At 43.5% G+C, this 18,454-nt stretch overlaps 1 protein-coding gene across 3 annotated transcripts in view; it reads left to right on the plus strand.

The window, feature by feature from the left end:
- LOC100483898 (AP-3 complex subunit sigma-2) overlaps positions 1–18,454 on the plus strand; it is a 58,416-nt gene that overhangs the window by 22,248 nt on the left and 17,714 nt on the right. For all 3 annotated transcript variants that reach the window (XM_034667878.1, XM_034667877.1, XM_002929929.4), the window contains exon 4: positions 267–338. In XM_034667878.1, the coding sequence (XP_034523769.1) occupies positions 267–338 (72 nt within the window). The remainder of the gene's footprint in view (positions 1–266; positions 339–18,454) is intronic.

Consider the following 18,454-nt stretch of genomic DNA (forward strand, 5'->3'; position numbering starts at 1 on the left):
CACCTTGTAAAGGGAAAAAGAAAACCCCATGTGTCTGCTGCTGGTTGTATTGCTATACTAAAAACAAGATTGTCCTGTCCTATACTGTGTCCTCTAAATTGGAATAGTTAGGGTGATTGCCTAAAGCTGGTAGTTTTTTTTGGTTTCTTTTGAGATTTATCATAAGGTAAGTAGCAATGTGACTGCCCCCCTTGACTTTCAGATGTGACATTTATGAAGATGTGACTATGTTCCTATTTCTTGATCTGTTTTTCTTTGTTTCCTAGGTTTTTGTGGAGACCCTGGATAAGTGTTTTGAAAATGTTTGTGAATTGGATTTGATCTTCCATATGGATAAGGTACCTTCTCTCCCTAACCAGGGTCACTAGAACACTAAAAGCCTAGGATATTTCTGTCTGCCTCTACACCTTTATGTTCTTTCTTGTGGCTTTTTACTCTGGGAGTAGTCCCAGATGTGTCTCATTTAATAACTTCAGTTTAATAGTTTTGGGAGTGTTTTGCTGAGATCTGTTACCAGTTTTAACACACACATGCGATTACTGGGCCTATGACATGGTTCATCTTTTTACCTTTTTTTTAAAGATTTTATTTATGTGACAGAGAGACAGCCAGCGAGAGAGGGAACACAGCAGGGGGAGTGGGAGAGGAAGAAGCAGGCTCCCAATGGAGGAGCCCGATGTGGGACTCGATCCCGGAACGCTGGGATCACGCCCTGAGCCAAAGGCAGACGCTTAACGACTGCGCTACCCAGGCGCCCCTACAGACAGACTTCTTGGTAGAGAGCAGTGATGTCACTATAATGACTGGCTGCCGCACCAATGGCGAGAGAAATTATTTTATGTTTGTAAAATGAGTTTCTTTGGCATAATCCAGTGTCAGTGAAGCTTCCGAAGAATCATGACACAGGGTCTTTGACCTAGCTAGTGAAGTTTGTAATTTTCCTAAAGAGTAACAGAGTGACTCAGACATTTACACCATAGTTTGAGGTCAGGTAACATTCTGTAGGGAAGCCGACCGTTGGGCAGAATTGAAGTGATACAAAGTACATGTTCTCAGATTTGTGCTGCTAGCATCACTTTGACATGGCCTGTGTCCCCATGTGCCAACTTAAAGGTGGGAGATAGACAGCAAGGGGATAGGAGCTGCCGCATGAATTTTATCCAGCTGGGCTCATGCAGTATCCAGTGCTGTTCACCTTAGGTGTGCTTGCTCCTCGTTTTCTTCAGCTGGTTGTTGTCACCATGCTCTATGGCCCTTGGAGAGAGTGAATGATTGTTTAGGACACAACGACTCATTGCTAAGCCATGATCCTTTATTACTGTGTTTTCATCCTAACGAGGTCGTTGTTTTTAGATCCATCATTGCTAGCATTGCCATCTAGAGGATTTCTCGTCATTTTCCAATAGGATCTTCAGCTCTGTGAACTCTCCTGAGATTCTCAGATGACACTCTCCAGGCGAATGCAGTAAGTGCATTCTTAAGGTTGGATATTGGAATGAGTGAAGTTTTCTCTCTCGACACCTAGCTTGGCGCTGAGGCTCCCTCAGCAGCCTGGTACAAGAGAATCACAGAAGCCCATTCTTGCCGGAGATACTTGCCTTGGGGCTCCCTGATAGGTCAGTTGTTCAAGGCGCTGTCTGGTAATTTCCTTTAAGGAGAGCCATAGGTCAAACCCAGTGTCCCTCTCGGCTAGTGGGTGTGGCTTTAAAAGGAAATAAAAAACCATCAAGGTGTTGTTCTTTCTCCTGTGTCTTATCTTTAAATAAGTTCCATAAAGTAGTTTGCTGCTTCTGCAGATTCCTTTTATAGTTTATAAAACTGTCTATTTTTAGTTGCTGATACGACGTCAGGAAATTACCATCCATATTTCCTGAGATCTTTGGAAAGTGATGGCGCAAGGAGCCAGGACCTCACCCTTCTCACCTTTATAGTGTCCGAAGGTGTCTTTCAGCAGGTGACTGTTTTTAGTTCCATCTCAGGCTTGTCTTTGCCCTCTTCTGGAGCTTAGAACGGTTGCTAATTCAGGCCTATCGTCTACTGATAGGTAGGCAAAGGGCCTGTCAGAAGACAATAGGAATGTCACCTTGAACTCGGTCCTTCTGGATTGAAGAAACCTCTCTACCCTACGTCTCTCCGCCTCCTGGGTCCCCCTTTCTTCCTGGCTTAAATGAAAGTGTGTTTCATCCCATGTGTAGAGCCGGAACAACTTCCTGTCTGTCCCTGCCGTATACCACAGTGTCTCTGAGCTGTCTGTATCTGTCCCTTCTGCTGTGGCTGCAGTCTCTCACAGAGCCCAGCTGTTCCTTGCTTCTCCCGTTCTTTTAACCTGCATCTCATCTCCACTCTTGCATTTTTAAGGTGAACATCTTGAATGCGTGAGTGGTTTGCATCCAGTCTTGCATTTCTGCCTCATCTGTTCTCTTTCAGGTGCCCTGTTTACTGGTTTTCACTCTCACCCTAAAGGCACTGATAATTTCCTAATCCCATTTGCCAGTATCACCTTCCGGAAGGTTTCTGCAGCATTCCATGCTACTGATCCTTCCGTGGAGTACTGCCATCTTAGTTCTTTTTCCACCTTTGCTTCTGTTACATAGAAACCTCCTGGCTCTTCTCTTATTCTCTTCTCACCTCTGTCACTAACTTATGTTGTCAGTCATCTCTCACCTCGCTCTTCTCACTCTCCTGTCTAGTCTAGATCTCATCCTTTTCTCTTACTTAAATTATCCTTTTTGGTAATTCCCAAACTTGTAATTTCTAGTCCAGTATGGCCTGAGTCCCATCTCTGTATTTCCCACTGCTGGATGGCATTTCTTCCTCCTTTCATTCCAGCATCTTACTTCTTCCTGCCACTTCTTATCCAGAGCCAGATTCGGCATGTGTCTGCTGAACACCGTTTCATCCTCCAGCCTCCCTTTTCTGTTGGTGCTGCCACCATCCTCTGGCAGGTACACTCAAAACCTCAAAAATTTGCCTCCCTCTTCTTTGCCACTAATAGCCAGTTGCTAAAACCTGTTGCTTCTCTGCGTAGACTCCTTATAACTGTTCTTACATTCACCAGTTGCTAACATTTGGCACACTTGCTTTTACATCTCTCCATATACATATATAGTTTTCTTCTCAACCCATCCAAGTTAGTTGCAGACGTCATGACCTCTCATCCCTAAATACTTCGGCAGACATCTCTTGAGAACAAGGACATTATCTTATATAATATGTTGTGCATAATTCTGTAATTAACTTAATAAATTAACCACAGCATAATTAACATGTTTGAAATCTAACACCAAAAATACTGTTATTCAATATATAGTTCATATTTAAATTTCCTCCCTTGCCCCAGTAATGTCCTTTTTATTTTTAATGCCGATTCCAGCTATGGGTCAAGCACTGTCTTTAGTTATGGTGCCTCTCAATTTCAGTTGTATCTGTCAGGTTTTCTAACCTTATTTCTTCCTTCTTGTTGACCCTGCATGTGGGAATTATTTTTCTTTTTCCCTAAATCACCTGTTAGACTAACGGTTCCCTTGAGCACAACCCAGTTTTGGTCCCTGTTACCAAGCCTTGACCCCCTGGCCAGGCATTCAAGGCTGTCTACAATTGTCACTATTCTGTCTCGGCCTTGCTTACCGTTACTTTTGCCAGATACCTCTGCTACCCCCAGACTGGACCAGTCTTAGTCATGTTGTCGTTCCTGCTCAGAGCCTCTGCCTGAATTGCCTTTCACATCTTTTTATAACTGAATCCAGCCTGTCATTCAGGTTCAGCTCGAATCCTACCACCCTAAAGCTTGCCCTCATCACCCTGGCCTATGATGATCTCTGTGGACCATATATACTGCTATTTCTGGCAGTATGTACCTTAGTTTACATAAGTTTGTATGTTTTCCGTACTTGATTAGACCATCCTTATCTTTGCGTTTCCCCTGTCTCCCTCACTGAATCCAGCATGGTCCCTGAGTGAGGTAGTCTTCACCTGAGTAGTTCCAAAGATTCCCAGGTAATTAGACTCATCAGGTTGTTCCATGATTTAAACTGCTGCAGGCTGTGTAAAGTCTGATTTCACAGTCTCTGGGGTAGTCTTCAATCCAGACTGGGTCATTTGGTGCTTATCTTGCCTGGGGCAGTTGGTTCCCTTTTGCTTTCAGAAATCCCCAAATAGCTCAATGTCAGGACTAAGTTGGGTGTTGATGTTAATTATGATGAATTAAGTTTTGTTCAAAGAAAACCATGTGGGCAGCATAACATTTTGATCTACCAGCGGCTCATCAGCAAAGCTGGATTTGGCACTGGGTTGGGCTTTCAAGATTTGGTCATCAGAGTCACAATTCAGTGGCTGTGTCAAGGAAATTTATCCAGCCTTTTTATAGACTTCAGTTTGCAATGGGCTATCTCAGGAGAGTTGGAACATAATGCTTTTGGGCGAGTCTGAGGCCAAAAAACCTCAGAGTATGGAATTTAAAAATCTCTTGCTAAGTATAGACTGCTGAAATGGGAAAATGCTGAGGATTCAAAATTGGAGTGAACTGGTGAGCCCAAGATGAAAGGATCATAAAACGTAATAAAGGACGGTGCTTATTTAATGTCCCTTCTGGAAACAGAGCTCGTGATAACAGAGCTCATTAAGGTTCTCCACACCCTGATGACGTAAGGCCCTTCATACCCTAAGTGACGTTGAAGCAGGTATCCTGATTGCTGGTCTCCAAGAATGGAAAAAAGAGTGAGGGACACATACTTTGTATGTTTTTAGTGATGAAGAAGTTGCTGTTTTGGCACAGAAGAATAAGACATTCGGTTTGAGTTTTAGTGCTTGGGAAGGTGCTGACCACCCCTTTGCTGCTTGTGTCTGTCTGGCTATGCCTAAGAAAGAAGAGGGGAGCCTAGGCCAACCTTTGGTCCCATTGCATTCTGAGCCCGTCTCTGCTGATGCTTGATGATAAGAATTTTGTGGCAGAGTATGTTTCAGAGGCCAATATCTTATCCTTTCAGAACAACTGACAGAGACTGCCAATGATGATTTCTTAAATTTCTAACATCTTTGTTTAAAAAGAAAGAAAAGCTGAGACTGCTCCAAACCACTCTTAATGTTTGCTACACTGTTTCACGTTCCTTACTTGAACTTTGCACTGCCTCATTGTCTGCTACTTGAAATTGCAGAGAGCTTGTTGACTTTGTTTAATCATTCCATATTAATGGTTAAGGGCATTAGGATGACAGTGTATACAACACAGCAAAATCTGAACTTGGGAGCTCTCTGTTTGTTACCCTGCCTTTTCAGTAAAACCCAGTGTTTGTCAAGATTGTAATCAATAGTAAAGCTTATTACTAATGATATTACTTGGATATGTTGCAGATAAAACACATTATATATTACTTTGTTGATTTGTAGGTGCCCTAAACGGCTGGAATTGAGATCAGTTCTGCTGTTCTTGCTCTTATCCTTTATGATGCAAGAGAGGGTTGGCCTGTTTTGAGGCAAAACCCAGAATTTCTTGATCCCTAGTGGAGAACCCTTTGTCAGGCTTGATGTTTATGTCAATCTAGGAAGATAAGGTAATGCATAACTCCAAAATTCTAGTAGCTTAGATAGCGACAGGGTTTATTTTTCACTCATGCTGTGTGGCTGTTGTGGTGTCTCTGTTCACTATAGTCACTTGGGTGTTCAGGCTGATGAAGTCCTCCTCGACATGTACTTCCAGCTGGACACTTGTGCCCTGGCTCTTGAAGTGCCACACTGTACTCACTGTACTCACATTTCACTGGTCCGGGCAAGTCACCTGCCCACACCTAAGTGGCTGGGGAAGTGCCTTCCTGCCATATGCCAAGGACTGGGGGAACCTGAAATAGTTTTGAATGTTACTGATGACTACCACACTTTTTTCATTTCTTTTTTTTTTTTTTTTTTTTAAGATTTTATTTATTTATTTGACAGAGAGAGACAGCCAGCAAGAGAGGGAACACAAGCAGGGGGAGTGGGAGAGGAAGAAGCAGGCTCCCAGCGGAGGAGCCCAACGTGGGGCTCGATCCCAGAACTCTGGGATCACGCCCTGAGCCGAAGGCAGACGCTTAACGACTGAGCCACACAGGTGCCCCAGAGAATGTTTTTTGTCTTTTTCCCCCTCTGATTATCAGATGAGTAACAAACATTTATTAATGAGAAGGACCCTGTGCTAGATGTGGAGATACAAAGATGGAAAAGACAAATGCCCTACCCTCAAGAAGCTGATAGTCCAAGTAGAAGGGTGGGTCCCATAGAGATGTTCCTTGGCCTTGGAGTAAGCAACATTTTTGGAAAAGATGCCATAAGTTGAGAGTGATTTCTTGGTAGGCATGGTGTTATATGAGGGGGCTCTCGTCTTGCACTGCTGTTTATAGAAGTGAGCACAAGCACTGCATTTAGTCACATAAATACGGTATATCTGCATATTGTATTTTGTAAAACTAAAGTGTATATGAATTATTTCTATAGAATAATAGCGTACCTAATCATGAGTTCTTTGATTTAGTGATACGTGATCAGTGGTGGAGAAAGAAAAGTGGGACTTTGAAGAGGTGGCTGTTTCTGAGGCGAGGCTCTGTAGTGGAAGTGGCCAGGGTGGATGGCAGCCCACCTGCGCTCTGGCTGGGCATCTGGGGTCCTAGACATGGGAGCATGTTAGACAGCCTACTGAGCGCAGTGGCCCTTGCTGAGTCATAACAACACGGGTGAGGCTGGCCAAGTACCACAGGTGTGGCGGCCCAAAGTCAAGTAACTGGGGAAAAACCCTAGCAGTGCGCGGTAGATCAGTGCTGCCAGAGAGGAGCAATGAAGGTTGTATAAATTCCTGAGTAGAGCACTCATCAAGGGGAGGGGCAGTCGTGGAAAGGGAAATTAATATTGATTGGGCAGCTGCTGGTGCCAGGCATTGCGCTAGGAACTTTATGCCCTGTCATCTTTTATAAAGGAGTTGGTTATATTCCTGTATAACAGATCAGCGAGCCGACGCTCAGGCTGAAATGCCTGGAACATTAAAAACCCACATTCTTTGCATTAAAGCTCAGATCTCAGAATTTGAGAGTCTTAAAGCATGAATATTATGATAGATATGTGGACATTTACAGAATGTTTCCATTTTTAATTCCAAAACCAGAATTCTAGGAGACAAAGCAGTAGGAAGTGAAAATATGGCAGAGGGTGTGGAGGAGTGTGTGAACATTAGGGGAGACTTGGAACCACCCGTAAAGTCAGCTCCAGCTACAAAGAGTCAGCCAGTGCAGGCGTTATCAACATTTTGGGTAGTACAGTTTTTCATTGAATTGCTGGTATTTAGCATCCCTGACCCCCTTGACTAAATGCCAACAGGGCCCCTGCCTGATCCATGCGCAGATGCCCTCTGGGGTGGGAGCACAGTGTGAAAGAGTGAGGGGTGAGCGTGCTGTGGAGAGCCTGTCCTCTGTGGTGCTGAGTCCAGTGCGCATTTTCCAGGGACCTTCTTTTTTTTTTTTTTTTTTTTTTTTTTTAAGATTTTTTAATTTATTTATTCGACAGAGATAGAGACAGCCAGCGAGAGAGGGAACACAAGCAGGGGGAGTGGGAGAGGAAGAAGCAGGCTCATAGAGGAAGAGCCTGATGTGGGGCTCGATCCCATAACGCCGGGATCACGCCCTGAGCCGAAGGCAGACGCTTAACCGCTGTGCCACCCAGGCGCCCCTTCCAGGGACCTTCTCACCAAGCCGTTTCCACACTTCCTCCTCCTTAGAGCAATCTTTGTTCCTAGTTCCATCGCACACGTTCACCTGGTCTTTTATCTACCTTTCTGGCCATTCCATCTGGCCTTTTAGCCTTCTTATCTTGTAGTTTAGTCCCTCTTCTCTTTTCTTTTAGATGCTCTCTTCTTAGGAAATCTCATACAGTCATCTGCTGTATGACTTCTAACTTACCAACTGAACTCACTTCAGTGCAAACTCACTTATGTCCAAAACTGAATCTCTAGCCCCCTGCATCTCCAGACTGACAATTCTGACTCACCCTTCAAGGAAGTTAGTCTTCAAAAAACCTTTCTGACATTCCTCTCCCTGCCTGTAGATGGAAATAAGTATACTCACCTTGTTCCCCCCAGCACCCCTCAACTAGGTTTGCCATTGCCTTTAACATAGTGTGTTGTTTTTGCTTATTTACCTGATTAAGAGCATGGACTCCAGAGCCTGCATGCCTGGGCTTGAATCCTGGTTCTGCCACATAGGAATTGTATGATTTGTGCCTCAGGAACTTACATGTGGACAGGGAATCATGAGTGACCTAGCTCTTGTTTGTTTGCCCCTTGCCCACCTCATACCATTATTAAGTCTGATCCCCACGATCAGACTGTCTCATTCACCACTGTGAATCTGGTTAACACTTAGTACATTCTGGTTACTCAATTATTGTTGAATTCATTTATCCATCCACTATTCTAGGTGCTTGGGAAAGTTAATAAAACATTCCTATCTTCATGAACCTTATATCTAGTAGGGTAAGATAAAATGTCCGTCAGGTGGTGATAAGTACAGAGGAGAAAATAGAGCAGGTAAGGGTTGGGTATGTCGGGTGGCTTGGGAAGGCATCTCTGATAAGGTGGCATGTGAGCAAATAATTCAGAGAAGTAGAAGTGAGCAAGATGTGGTTTTCTGGACAGGAGCATTCTAGGTAGATGGAGTAGCCGGTACAGAGACCTGGAGGCCAATATGGCTGCTTGGAAGTGAGAAAGGTGGGAGTTACAGTTGACCCTTGAACAACACAGTTTTGACTGTGTGGGCCCACTTATATGCGAGTTTTGTTTTTTTAATAAATACAGTCTGGTACTATACGTGTATTTTTTTCTTCCTTATAATTTTCTTNTTTTTTTTTTTTTTAAAGATTTTATTTATTTATTTGACAGAGATAGAGACAGCCAGCGAGAGGGGGAACACAAGCATGGGGAGTGGGAGAGGAAGAAGCAGGCTCATATCAGAAGAGCCTGATGTGGGGCTCGATCCCATAACGCTGGGATCACGCCCTGAGCCGAAGGCAGACGCTTAACCGCTGTGCCACCCAGGCGCCCCTTCCTTATAATTTTCTTAATGTTTTATTTTCTCTGGCTTTATTGTAAGAATACACTATAGAATATATATAACACACAAAACATGTGTTACCTGAGTGTTGATATTATTGGTAAGGCTTCCAGTTAACAGTAGGCTATTAGGAGTTGAGTTTTGGGGAAGTCAGAAGTTCCATGCAGATTTTTGACTAGGTGTGTGTGGGGGGGGAGTAGGTCAGTGCCCCTAACTCCCAAGTCATTCAGGGATCCTCTGTGATAGGAGTTGAGGTAGGGGTGGGGAAGAAGATTAGATAATTGTTACAGAAGAAATTAGTGAGTTACTGCTTCTGGGGAGGGGAACTATGTAAGTGTAGGGACTAACTTTTGAGAAGTGTTGTACCATGTGCATGTAATGCCTGTTTATCACTTGGGGTCTTAAGGCCCACTGCACTGAAGAGTACAGGCAGTTCTCTCTCTCTACAAGCTTTATTGCCTACCACGGTAAACAGTTAAATCGCTCTCTGCTGCTCTAAGGCAAAGTCTGAGCTTGAAGCCAGATAAATTGATAGATGGTCTGCAAACTAGCCCCTTCACCCCAGCCTAGGAACTATCATTTACTATGCCCAGAGCACCAGTGGGGAGGGCCAACGGAGTGTGTGCAGAGCAAGGGTAATGGCCCAGAGTGTGCCTTCGGATATGTTTATGAGTCTGAAGGCAGATGGATCTGCAGGCTTCGTGAAAACAATACACTACATTTAATTCTCAGTTGTTGTGAAATCTTCGTGGCCTTATCTGTTTATGACCTCAAGATTAAGGTTCACATTCTGTGGAGAACAAATTATCGAACCCATTTGTGACGTTAGCCAGGTCTGTACCATGGTACCATAAGGTATTTTTAGCAGCTGTGGCAGAGGCCTGCCTGGGCCCACCCCCACTGGTCTACCTGCTGAGACTGCTGAAGGAAAGTCATCCTGTCAAAGCCAGGAGCTGAGCACTTCCCTCTTTTTTGCACAGTCAGTACATAAGTGAGGCCCTTTAGATTTTCAGAATCCACATACCTGAATTTACCCTGTATGTATCACATTTAATGATGTTGGTTATGGAAACCTCAGGAGAGGAATGGAAGGTCTCTCCTGACTGGGCCCAACCTCTTGGACTTTAAGACTGCTGCCCCTTTTCCTGCCTAGAGAGAGAGAGAAATGGGTATGTGCCCCATCTTGTACAACAGGGGTGATACCATACTTCATTGACTCTTAGTCTCCCATTTTTGGTAATATTTTTTATTTTACCATCTCAAGTCAAGATTTGTCTTACATTACTGGCATTTCATAGTTTAATTGGCAACATTTTTCTCTTTTAGTGGTACATAAATTAATGGTGTTTTATAATCAGTGGAGTGCAGTAACTTGGCTTTGGTGCAGTACATTAACAGTCACCGCTCATGGTTGTTTTGCAGATTGGAGTTAGGGAGTAATTGCCAAGCTCAATAAATGGTGACCTTGTCTTTATTTTTACTTTTTTTCCCACCATTCTCTCTGGCTCTGATGTTACTCCCTTAAATCCATTCTTTACACACTTGCCTAATGACATTAAAAATGTGTTTTCACTGTCTCTCTCCCTTGTTTGAATTATTCAGTGGCTCTGTATCCTACACAGCAGCGATTCTTAGAGAGAAGGAGGACATGCCTCGCTCCTTGCCCTGCCTCCTGAGAACCCTTATGAATATGAAATGACACCTGAGTGATTGAGGAAGTGTGTCATACAAATGAATTTTCATGAGTGTAGAAAGAGTTGGGGACCACTGCCAAAGGAGTGGCGCTGAGTCCCTTTCATGTTGTTTGCAAAGACCTCTGACATCTGTCCCAGCCTGCCTCTCCAGGCTCATCTCTCACCATTTCCTGCCTTGAACTTTGTGCTACAGCAATACTGAGTTATTGATATAACTTGTCTTTAGGGATATCATAGCTTCGTAAGTTTTTGACCCAGTTCATCAAGAGGGTGGAGCAAGGCCCACGGCCATCCCAGGAGTAGTGCTTTAGAAGGAATGGGAACTTCATCTTGTTAGAAACAGGTTTGTGGATCAGAGCATGGCATTCGGAATTTTTTCTTGATGGTCAAATAAATTGTTATTCCCTTACCTGACTGCCCGCCATTTGGTCAGATTAAGAAGAGTGAGAGAATCCCAGAGTGGAGGGTGGGGACTTATTCTTTGCTGCTTCACTGGGCAGAGGTAAGGCCAGGGGATGGAGGTGGTTCCAAGCACATTGCAGCTCAGAACAGTGAGGAACATTCTGACAGTTACTGCTGATCACAGTAGACTGGGCAGCTTCAGAGTGCAGTGAGCTCTCTCTACTTAGGTGACGGATCTATTCTGTCTCAAGAGCTAAAGAATAAATTCCTGCATCAGGAAGGAGGTTGGACAAGATGACTTTGATTGTGATTACTCCATTAACTAGTATTCATCAAGTACTTATTTACATTTCAGGCACATGATAGCTAAGTGCTTGAAATACAATGTCTCATTTATTTCCTGCATCATCTTATTGCGTCTTTAGACTAGGCCTATCAGAAGAGAACTCTGGTTCTCCCCATTTTACAGAAGAAACTGAGCTTAGAGATAGGAAACCTTAGTTTCCCTAAGGCCACACAATTTTGATAAGTAGCAGAGACAGAATTCAAACCGTGAACTTGCTGATTCCGGACCCTACGCTCTCCACATGCTGCCCTTAGTGTCCTCTCCTGCTCTGGCATCCTCAGTGTCGAAAGACGTATATCTGGGTCATGTTTTGTTAGCAGATTACCAATCAGAGAGAGGATAAAACTCAAGAGGACAAGGCCTGGGTCATTTTCTTTACCCAGTACTGTGCTTAGCATTTGGAACCAGTATTGCAAAATACTGGAGATAGGCAGGAAATGAAGGAGGATGAAACAATAGATGAATAAGAAAAAGTCCTGCTGGGACCTCTAAAAATTTACTTCACAGAACACTCCAACTCATAATAGGCATTCTGTGGGAAAAAGAAAAAAAATTAAGAAAGAAGGAATAATAGCAGTGAGCACGCCTTGCTGCGGTCAGCTGTGCATATCATTGTCAGACATGAAGCCAGCAAGTGAGGAATCCTTTTATTAAAGAATTGTTAGCAGAGCATGGAGAATAGTTAATGAGTTGCAGAGCGATGTGCGGTCCCCTCTGCCCAGATGCCTTCTCCATTTACCAGTTCGAGGCCCACCGTCCTCAGAACTCCCATAGCATTTTGTACTTGGGTCATAGTACTCTCACAGCCTTCCTTTTATTACGGTTAATTTTGTACACGCTTTATCTTCCTTAACTTGATTCTAAGCCCTTTTAGGACAGGGTTCACATCTTATCTTCATTTCCTCCTTCCAGCTCTTACCATTCTGTGATGTTAAGCATATTTGAAAACAGATACTGTTACAGGTCACATCCTTTTGGTGAAAATGAGTGAATACCTTGAACCCAACACATCATCTTGTGTGTAGGGAGTATGGTGGGCTCCCATGGACATATTTAGCTTATACAGATTCAACTTTCACCATTTGGAAAAAAGATGGAGAATCACAATTCCAAATACAGAATGATTCCACTTACAATTCTACTCAGTTTGTGTGTGCCTGGAGTGAGTGTGAAATGGGCTCTCCTTTGTCTCTGCTCTTTCACACCTATCATGTGTCTCTCATAAGCATCTTCTGGTGCTTGGAGTGATTTTAATGCTTAAAGATGCAGTACAGCTTTTCAGTCTGTGTCCCCTAACCAAGCCGGCCACTTCAGCATTGCCGTCGGTGGAGGAAGACCACAGACGATGTAAGGGATGTGCGGCTATGCATGTTTCCCTCTCTTCTGGTGGCTTACAACTTAAACTGATGTAAGATGAGATTCCATTGGACTCATTCCTGTTTCATTGAAAGAATGTGTGATCATATGAATGTGAAAAAGAAGGAAAATCAAGGGAAAGGGATTGAGGTTTGTGGAGTTACATTACAAGAAGACATCTGGAGAAAACGGTGCAAATGTCCTGTCTCCGTCTGAAGATTAAGGGAGGTCATAAGTGTAGTTCAGGAGACGCTCATAACAAGGAAAAGAGAAAAATAGAACTTTACAAAGCAGGTTGTTTCTTTGCCTGCTTTCTTAAACAGCTGCTTGGGACCAGACAGCTCTGTGGCTGTGTTCCTGGGGCATCTCGGAGTCAGAGTGCGTTCACTGACGGATATTAACATCGAGCCCCAAAGAAGAAGCTAAATTGTGTTCACTATGTTCTGTTTTAGAAGTCATAGGAATGTGAAGTATACTTTTTTTGTGTTTTTCTTACCATTCTATACCCAGTTTATTTTCCACCTAGTAATTCAGCATCAACAGTTTTGTTACATAATATTTCTCTACAGCATAATTTTTTTGGCAGTGCAGATACCTTGGAGTAACAAAATAGTAAATAATCCGATGCCTCACTGCTGTCCCTTGTGTCATTGCTGTCATTTATCTCAGTCATACATAAGCATATATATACACACACACAAGCATGCATTGTGAAACACTTGTTGCTTCTCTTTTTTTTTTTGCCTTGCTTGCCGTTTATCTTTTTATTCTAGCTGGGTACGTCAGTCTCCAAATTCCAGATCTGGAGGTTAGTTTTCTCACCCCTTACACCAGTATAAAGCCTGGAGCTCCTAGTCTTGTGTTAATCATTCTGAATCAGTTTTTCTGGGATAGCACCTGATCTTTTCAATATGTAAAACCAAGTTATGTATTTTTTCTATTAATCTTTGAATATATTTTCTCTCTCCTATTATTCTGTTTCTTTCTGTGGCATACCAGTTATGCACATGTTGTATTGCTCTCTTTTTTTAAATTTTTTTACTTTTTGACCCCCTTGACACATTTCTCCCACTCTCTTCATCATCATCCCCTTTCCGCCTGCCTCTGACAACCACCATCTGTTCTCTATATTTATGAGCTTGGTTGTTTTTTTGTTTTTTTAAGATTGTATATATAGGAGGGGCACCTGGGTGACTCAGTCGGTTGAGCGTCTGACCGACTGGTTTCGGCTCATGTCCTGATCTCAGGGTTGTGAGATCGAGCCCTGCGTGGGACTCCACACTTAGTATGGAGTGTGCTTGGGATTCTTTCCCTCTCCCTTCCCCTCCCCCTCTGCCTCTTTCTTCCTCTCACAGGTGCGCGCGTGCTCTCTCTCTAAAATAAATCTTTAAAAAAAAAAAAGATTCCATATGTAACAGAGATCGTACAGTATTTGTCTTTCTCTTTCTGACTTACTTCATTTAGTATAATGCCCTCAAGGTCCATCCATGTTGTCACAAATAGCAAAATTTCCCTTTTTGTGGATGAATAATATTCCATTGTGTATTTATATTCCACAATTTCTTTATCCATTCATACATTGATGGACACAGATTTTTTCCATGTCTTGGCTATTGTAAGTACTGCTGCAGTGAACATGAGGGTACATGTGTCTTTTCAAGTTCGTGTTTTCATTTTCTTCAAATAAATATCCAGAAGTGGAATTACTGGATCATAGGATGGCTCTATTTTTAACTTTTTGAGGAACCTCCATACTGTTCTCCATAGTGGCTGCATCAGTTTACATTCTCACCAACAGTGCATGACGATTCCCTTTTCTCCACATCCTCGCCAACACTTGTTATTTCTTGTCTTTTTGATATTAGCCACTCTGACTGATGTGAGGTGATCTCCTTGTGCTTTTGATTTGCATTTCTCTGAGGATTAGGGATTTTGAGCATCTTTCCATGTATGTATTGGTGATCTGTATGTCTTCTTTGGAAAAACATCTATTCATATCTTCTACATTTTTGAAGGTTTCCAGTAAAATAGTTTAATATGGTGATTGAATGTTTGACTCTTTTGTGCAGTGTTTTGTCTCTAGCTAGAGAATCAACTTCCCAGTGGAACCAGGTGTGCCTGGGGCTTCTCTGTGTGGTCTGTATTGTTCATTGCAGTTACGTCTACATAGACACTTGAGCGACGGTTGTTGAGTCTAAATACCATGGTTCATTTGTAGACAAGTGAGATGAAAGGCAGGCCATGGAAATGAGGAGGGGCAGTCCTCAGCATGTTTCAAAACACTGATAAAACAGTAGACTTTGGAATGAAAGTAGGGAGAAGAGAGAAGAAGGCTTAGGTATCAGGTTTCTGAAACGCCTTTTTATGTCCTATCTGCTTTTCATTTCTCTCTAAAATTGACAGTATGGGAACTAGAGGCTAACTCTGGGCCAAGATGACTCTCAAGTGATTTTCTTTTCCCCTTGTCAGTACTGAGCCCGCTTGCAGTGTCCTTCCACGCTTTGGCCTGTTGAGAGCCACTACCCTCCAGCATGAACACGGAGGTGACGTAGACCCCATCCTACCAAGAATGTCTTCCCTCCTTACTCTCCAGAGGTCTTTTCTTAGGAATTCATGAGACCAGCCAAGCCAAGAAGGGGTCAAAAAAGTTATCAGCACTTAGGTTTTGTTTTTTTTTTAAGTAATCTCTATGCCCAGCGTGGGGCTTGAACTCACAACCCCGAGATCGAGAGCCACATGCTCTTCTCTCTGAGCCAGCCAGGCACCCCAGCACTTAGCTTTTAATATAGTACAGTATATATCTTATCAGTGATTCTTTCTTAAAACTTAAGTATTAAAATATTGGTATCCTCCTGTTCCAGTACAAACATTGTGATCATGTTCTTTTGTATTTGATCAGTGTTTTACTGTCTTCTGTGTGGTAACACAGTTGTTTTTAGAAAGATACGAAAGTATGGATAGGTGGTGGGGATGGATCCCTTGCCTTTTGTGGTACTACAGGCTTTTGTCCTCCAATGTAAGAATCTGGGGAGGGATTGATGTAGTCTAGAGGCTTCTGTGGATGTGATTAAGCTTGGAGTGTGGCGTGCCTTAATATGCCACTGGTGTCTCAGAAGATCTTACCGACCCTCTCTGCCTGAGGAGTTCTGCCAGATAGGTTCCTGCCATCCCAATGTAGACCTGCATTTTGCTAAAGAAGCAGTATTATTCGTGGTATTTAGATATAGACGCAGGGCTGCTCAGCGGTACTACGTTCTAGGTAGCATTATGGATTTAAGTCTGCTTTTGCGAGCTGCTAGCATGAGAACCTTACTTACTGTGTCCATAGAAAAATTCATTGGAAGTTTAATGCTTAAACTTAATGGAACATGGCCAGTTTAAGGTGTGAAGACTGTGTTTTGACTAGAGGAAAAAGTACTGTCTTGTTTGTTATCTTTAGGCTCCAGATCAGTTTGCTCTTAGTGATGGTCTCTGTTGACCTGGGACTGGATTCAGAACTTTTTTGACTTCAGTGAGAAACATAACCAAGGATAGAACTCTGGCAGGTCCTGGAATCCTCTGTCCTTGGATAGGATTGTTGAAACCAACTTGTCTCCCTCCCCAGCAGTTCCAGAGCTGTGTCCCTAAGGAGCAACTCTATCCTTGAAGCAACACTTTTATGTTCCCTCTTAGACTCTTGATCCTGATATGAAACCAGCAAGTTTATTTTAACCCACTTTTATCTGTAGAAGTTCACTTTGTGTCCTGGGCAGTAGAGCTTGTTTCTCAGTGCCAGAATGGGAAGCCGGGCCTGTGGGTCTCCTCAAAATCAGGAGTTTTGAACTAGATGCGTTTCTTTCATCCATTCGGCCAGCAGTTACGAAGGCTCTGCTGTTACCAAGCATAGTGCTTAGCGCTGGAGACCCAGGGATGAATGGGACATAGAATCTATCCTCAGGGGGTGCCTGGGTAGTGCTTTCGGTTGAGCGTCGACTCTTGGTTTTGGCTGAGGACATGATCTCAGGGTTGTGGGATTGAGCCCTGCATTGGGCTCTGTGCTCAGTCGGAGTCAGCTTGTCCGCCTCTCTCTGCTCCTCCCCGTGCTTGCACGCTCGCTCTCTCTCAAATTAAATAAATACATAAAATCTTAAAAAAGGGAATCTACCCTCAAGGAAAATTGCGGCCGAGGGGAAGAGGGAGATAAGTAAAAAGTATGCCTGCACTAATTAAGTACCTCAGAAATGCACACAGGCCCTATCTGTCACTGAGAAGAGGGTGATTGTCTCAGCCAAGAGAGCCCTTAGCCTTTCTTGAGTTTACTTGGCCCAAGCTGAGGCATTCCACACCTCAAATTCTGGAAGAACGTATCTCCATTCTACAGAACTGCTTGACAGGATCAGCATAAAGAATGAAGGTAGTAAAGGTTAGGATTAGAAATCTCAGCAGAGTCGGCGGCAGTACAAACCCTTGTTCTCGTTTGGAGAAGGGCTTTCTTTGCTTCAGGGAGTCCCAGCAGGTTCAGTAGTCACTAAACTCTCCTCTGATGCCTCCCGGTGTCATTTTCCCCTTTCTGTACACCTTTGCAGTAGAACTGCTGGCCAAGCCTTTGTTGGCCCAGAACCTCTGACTCAGGCTCTTCAGAACAGTAGAGTCACACTTCCTAGGAGCCCCAGAACGGTACCTAAGCACTGTCGCATCCTCAGCACACATCAGATCTGTTCTTCCTGTTTCATCTATTCATGAACTGGAACTGGGTCACGGAGAAACTTCTGGGGAAGTCCTACAAGCCACAAATTTATAGGTCCCCATCCTGAAGGACACTCTTATTGCCTCTAGGGAATGAAACGGGGAAGGTCTCAGTTAACTTATATTGATAGGAAAGAATAGTGAGGCCAAATTAGATGCCCAAAGGATCCAGTTCCAGAAGTAGGTATCTTCAGGGGAGGGAGGACAATGTGAAATCTTCCTAGAACAGAAAAATGAAGACCGTTATCCAGATATGTTGGGAGAATAGTACAGAGGCTTGCTAGCAGGTTAGATTGCCTTTAGAGGAATAGACATTTTTAAAAAAGATTTTATTTGAGAGAGAAAGAGAGAGCATGAGCAAGGGGAGGGGCAGAAGGAGAGGGAGAGGCAGACTCCTTGCTGAGCAGGGAGCCAGCTATAGGACTCCATCCCAGGAACCTGGGATCATGACCTGAGCCAAAGGCAGATGCTTAACCAACTAAGCCACCCAGGCGCCCCAGAGGAATAGATATTTTGATTCTGGTAATTACAATTGACCCTTGAACAATGCAGGGTCAGGAGCACCTACCCCCAGCTCAAATCTGCATATAACTTTTGACTGTCCCCAAAAACTTAACTACTAATAGCCTTCTGTTGACCGGAAGCCTTACCAATAACATAAACAGTTGATTAAAACATACTTTGTATGTTACATGTATTCTTCTTTTTTTTTTTTAATATTTTATTTATTTATTTGACAGAGAGAGAAACAGCGAGAGAGGGAACACAAGCAGGGGGAGTGGGAGAGGAAGAGGCAGGCTCCCACCAGAGGAGCCGGTCCTGGGATCACGCCCTGAGCCGAAGGCAGACGCGTAACGACTGAGCCA

The sequence above is a fragment of the Ailuropoda melanoleuca genome, chromosome 9 (genome assembly GCF_002007445.2).
Source record: "Ailuropoda melanoleuca isolate Jingjing chromosome 9, ASM200744v2, whole genome shotgun sequence".
In the NCBI taxonomy this organism is placed as follows: Eukaryota; Metazoa; Chordata; class Mammalia; order Carnivora; family Ursidae; genus Ailuropoda; species Ailuropoda melanoleuca.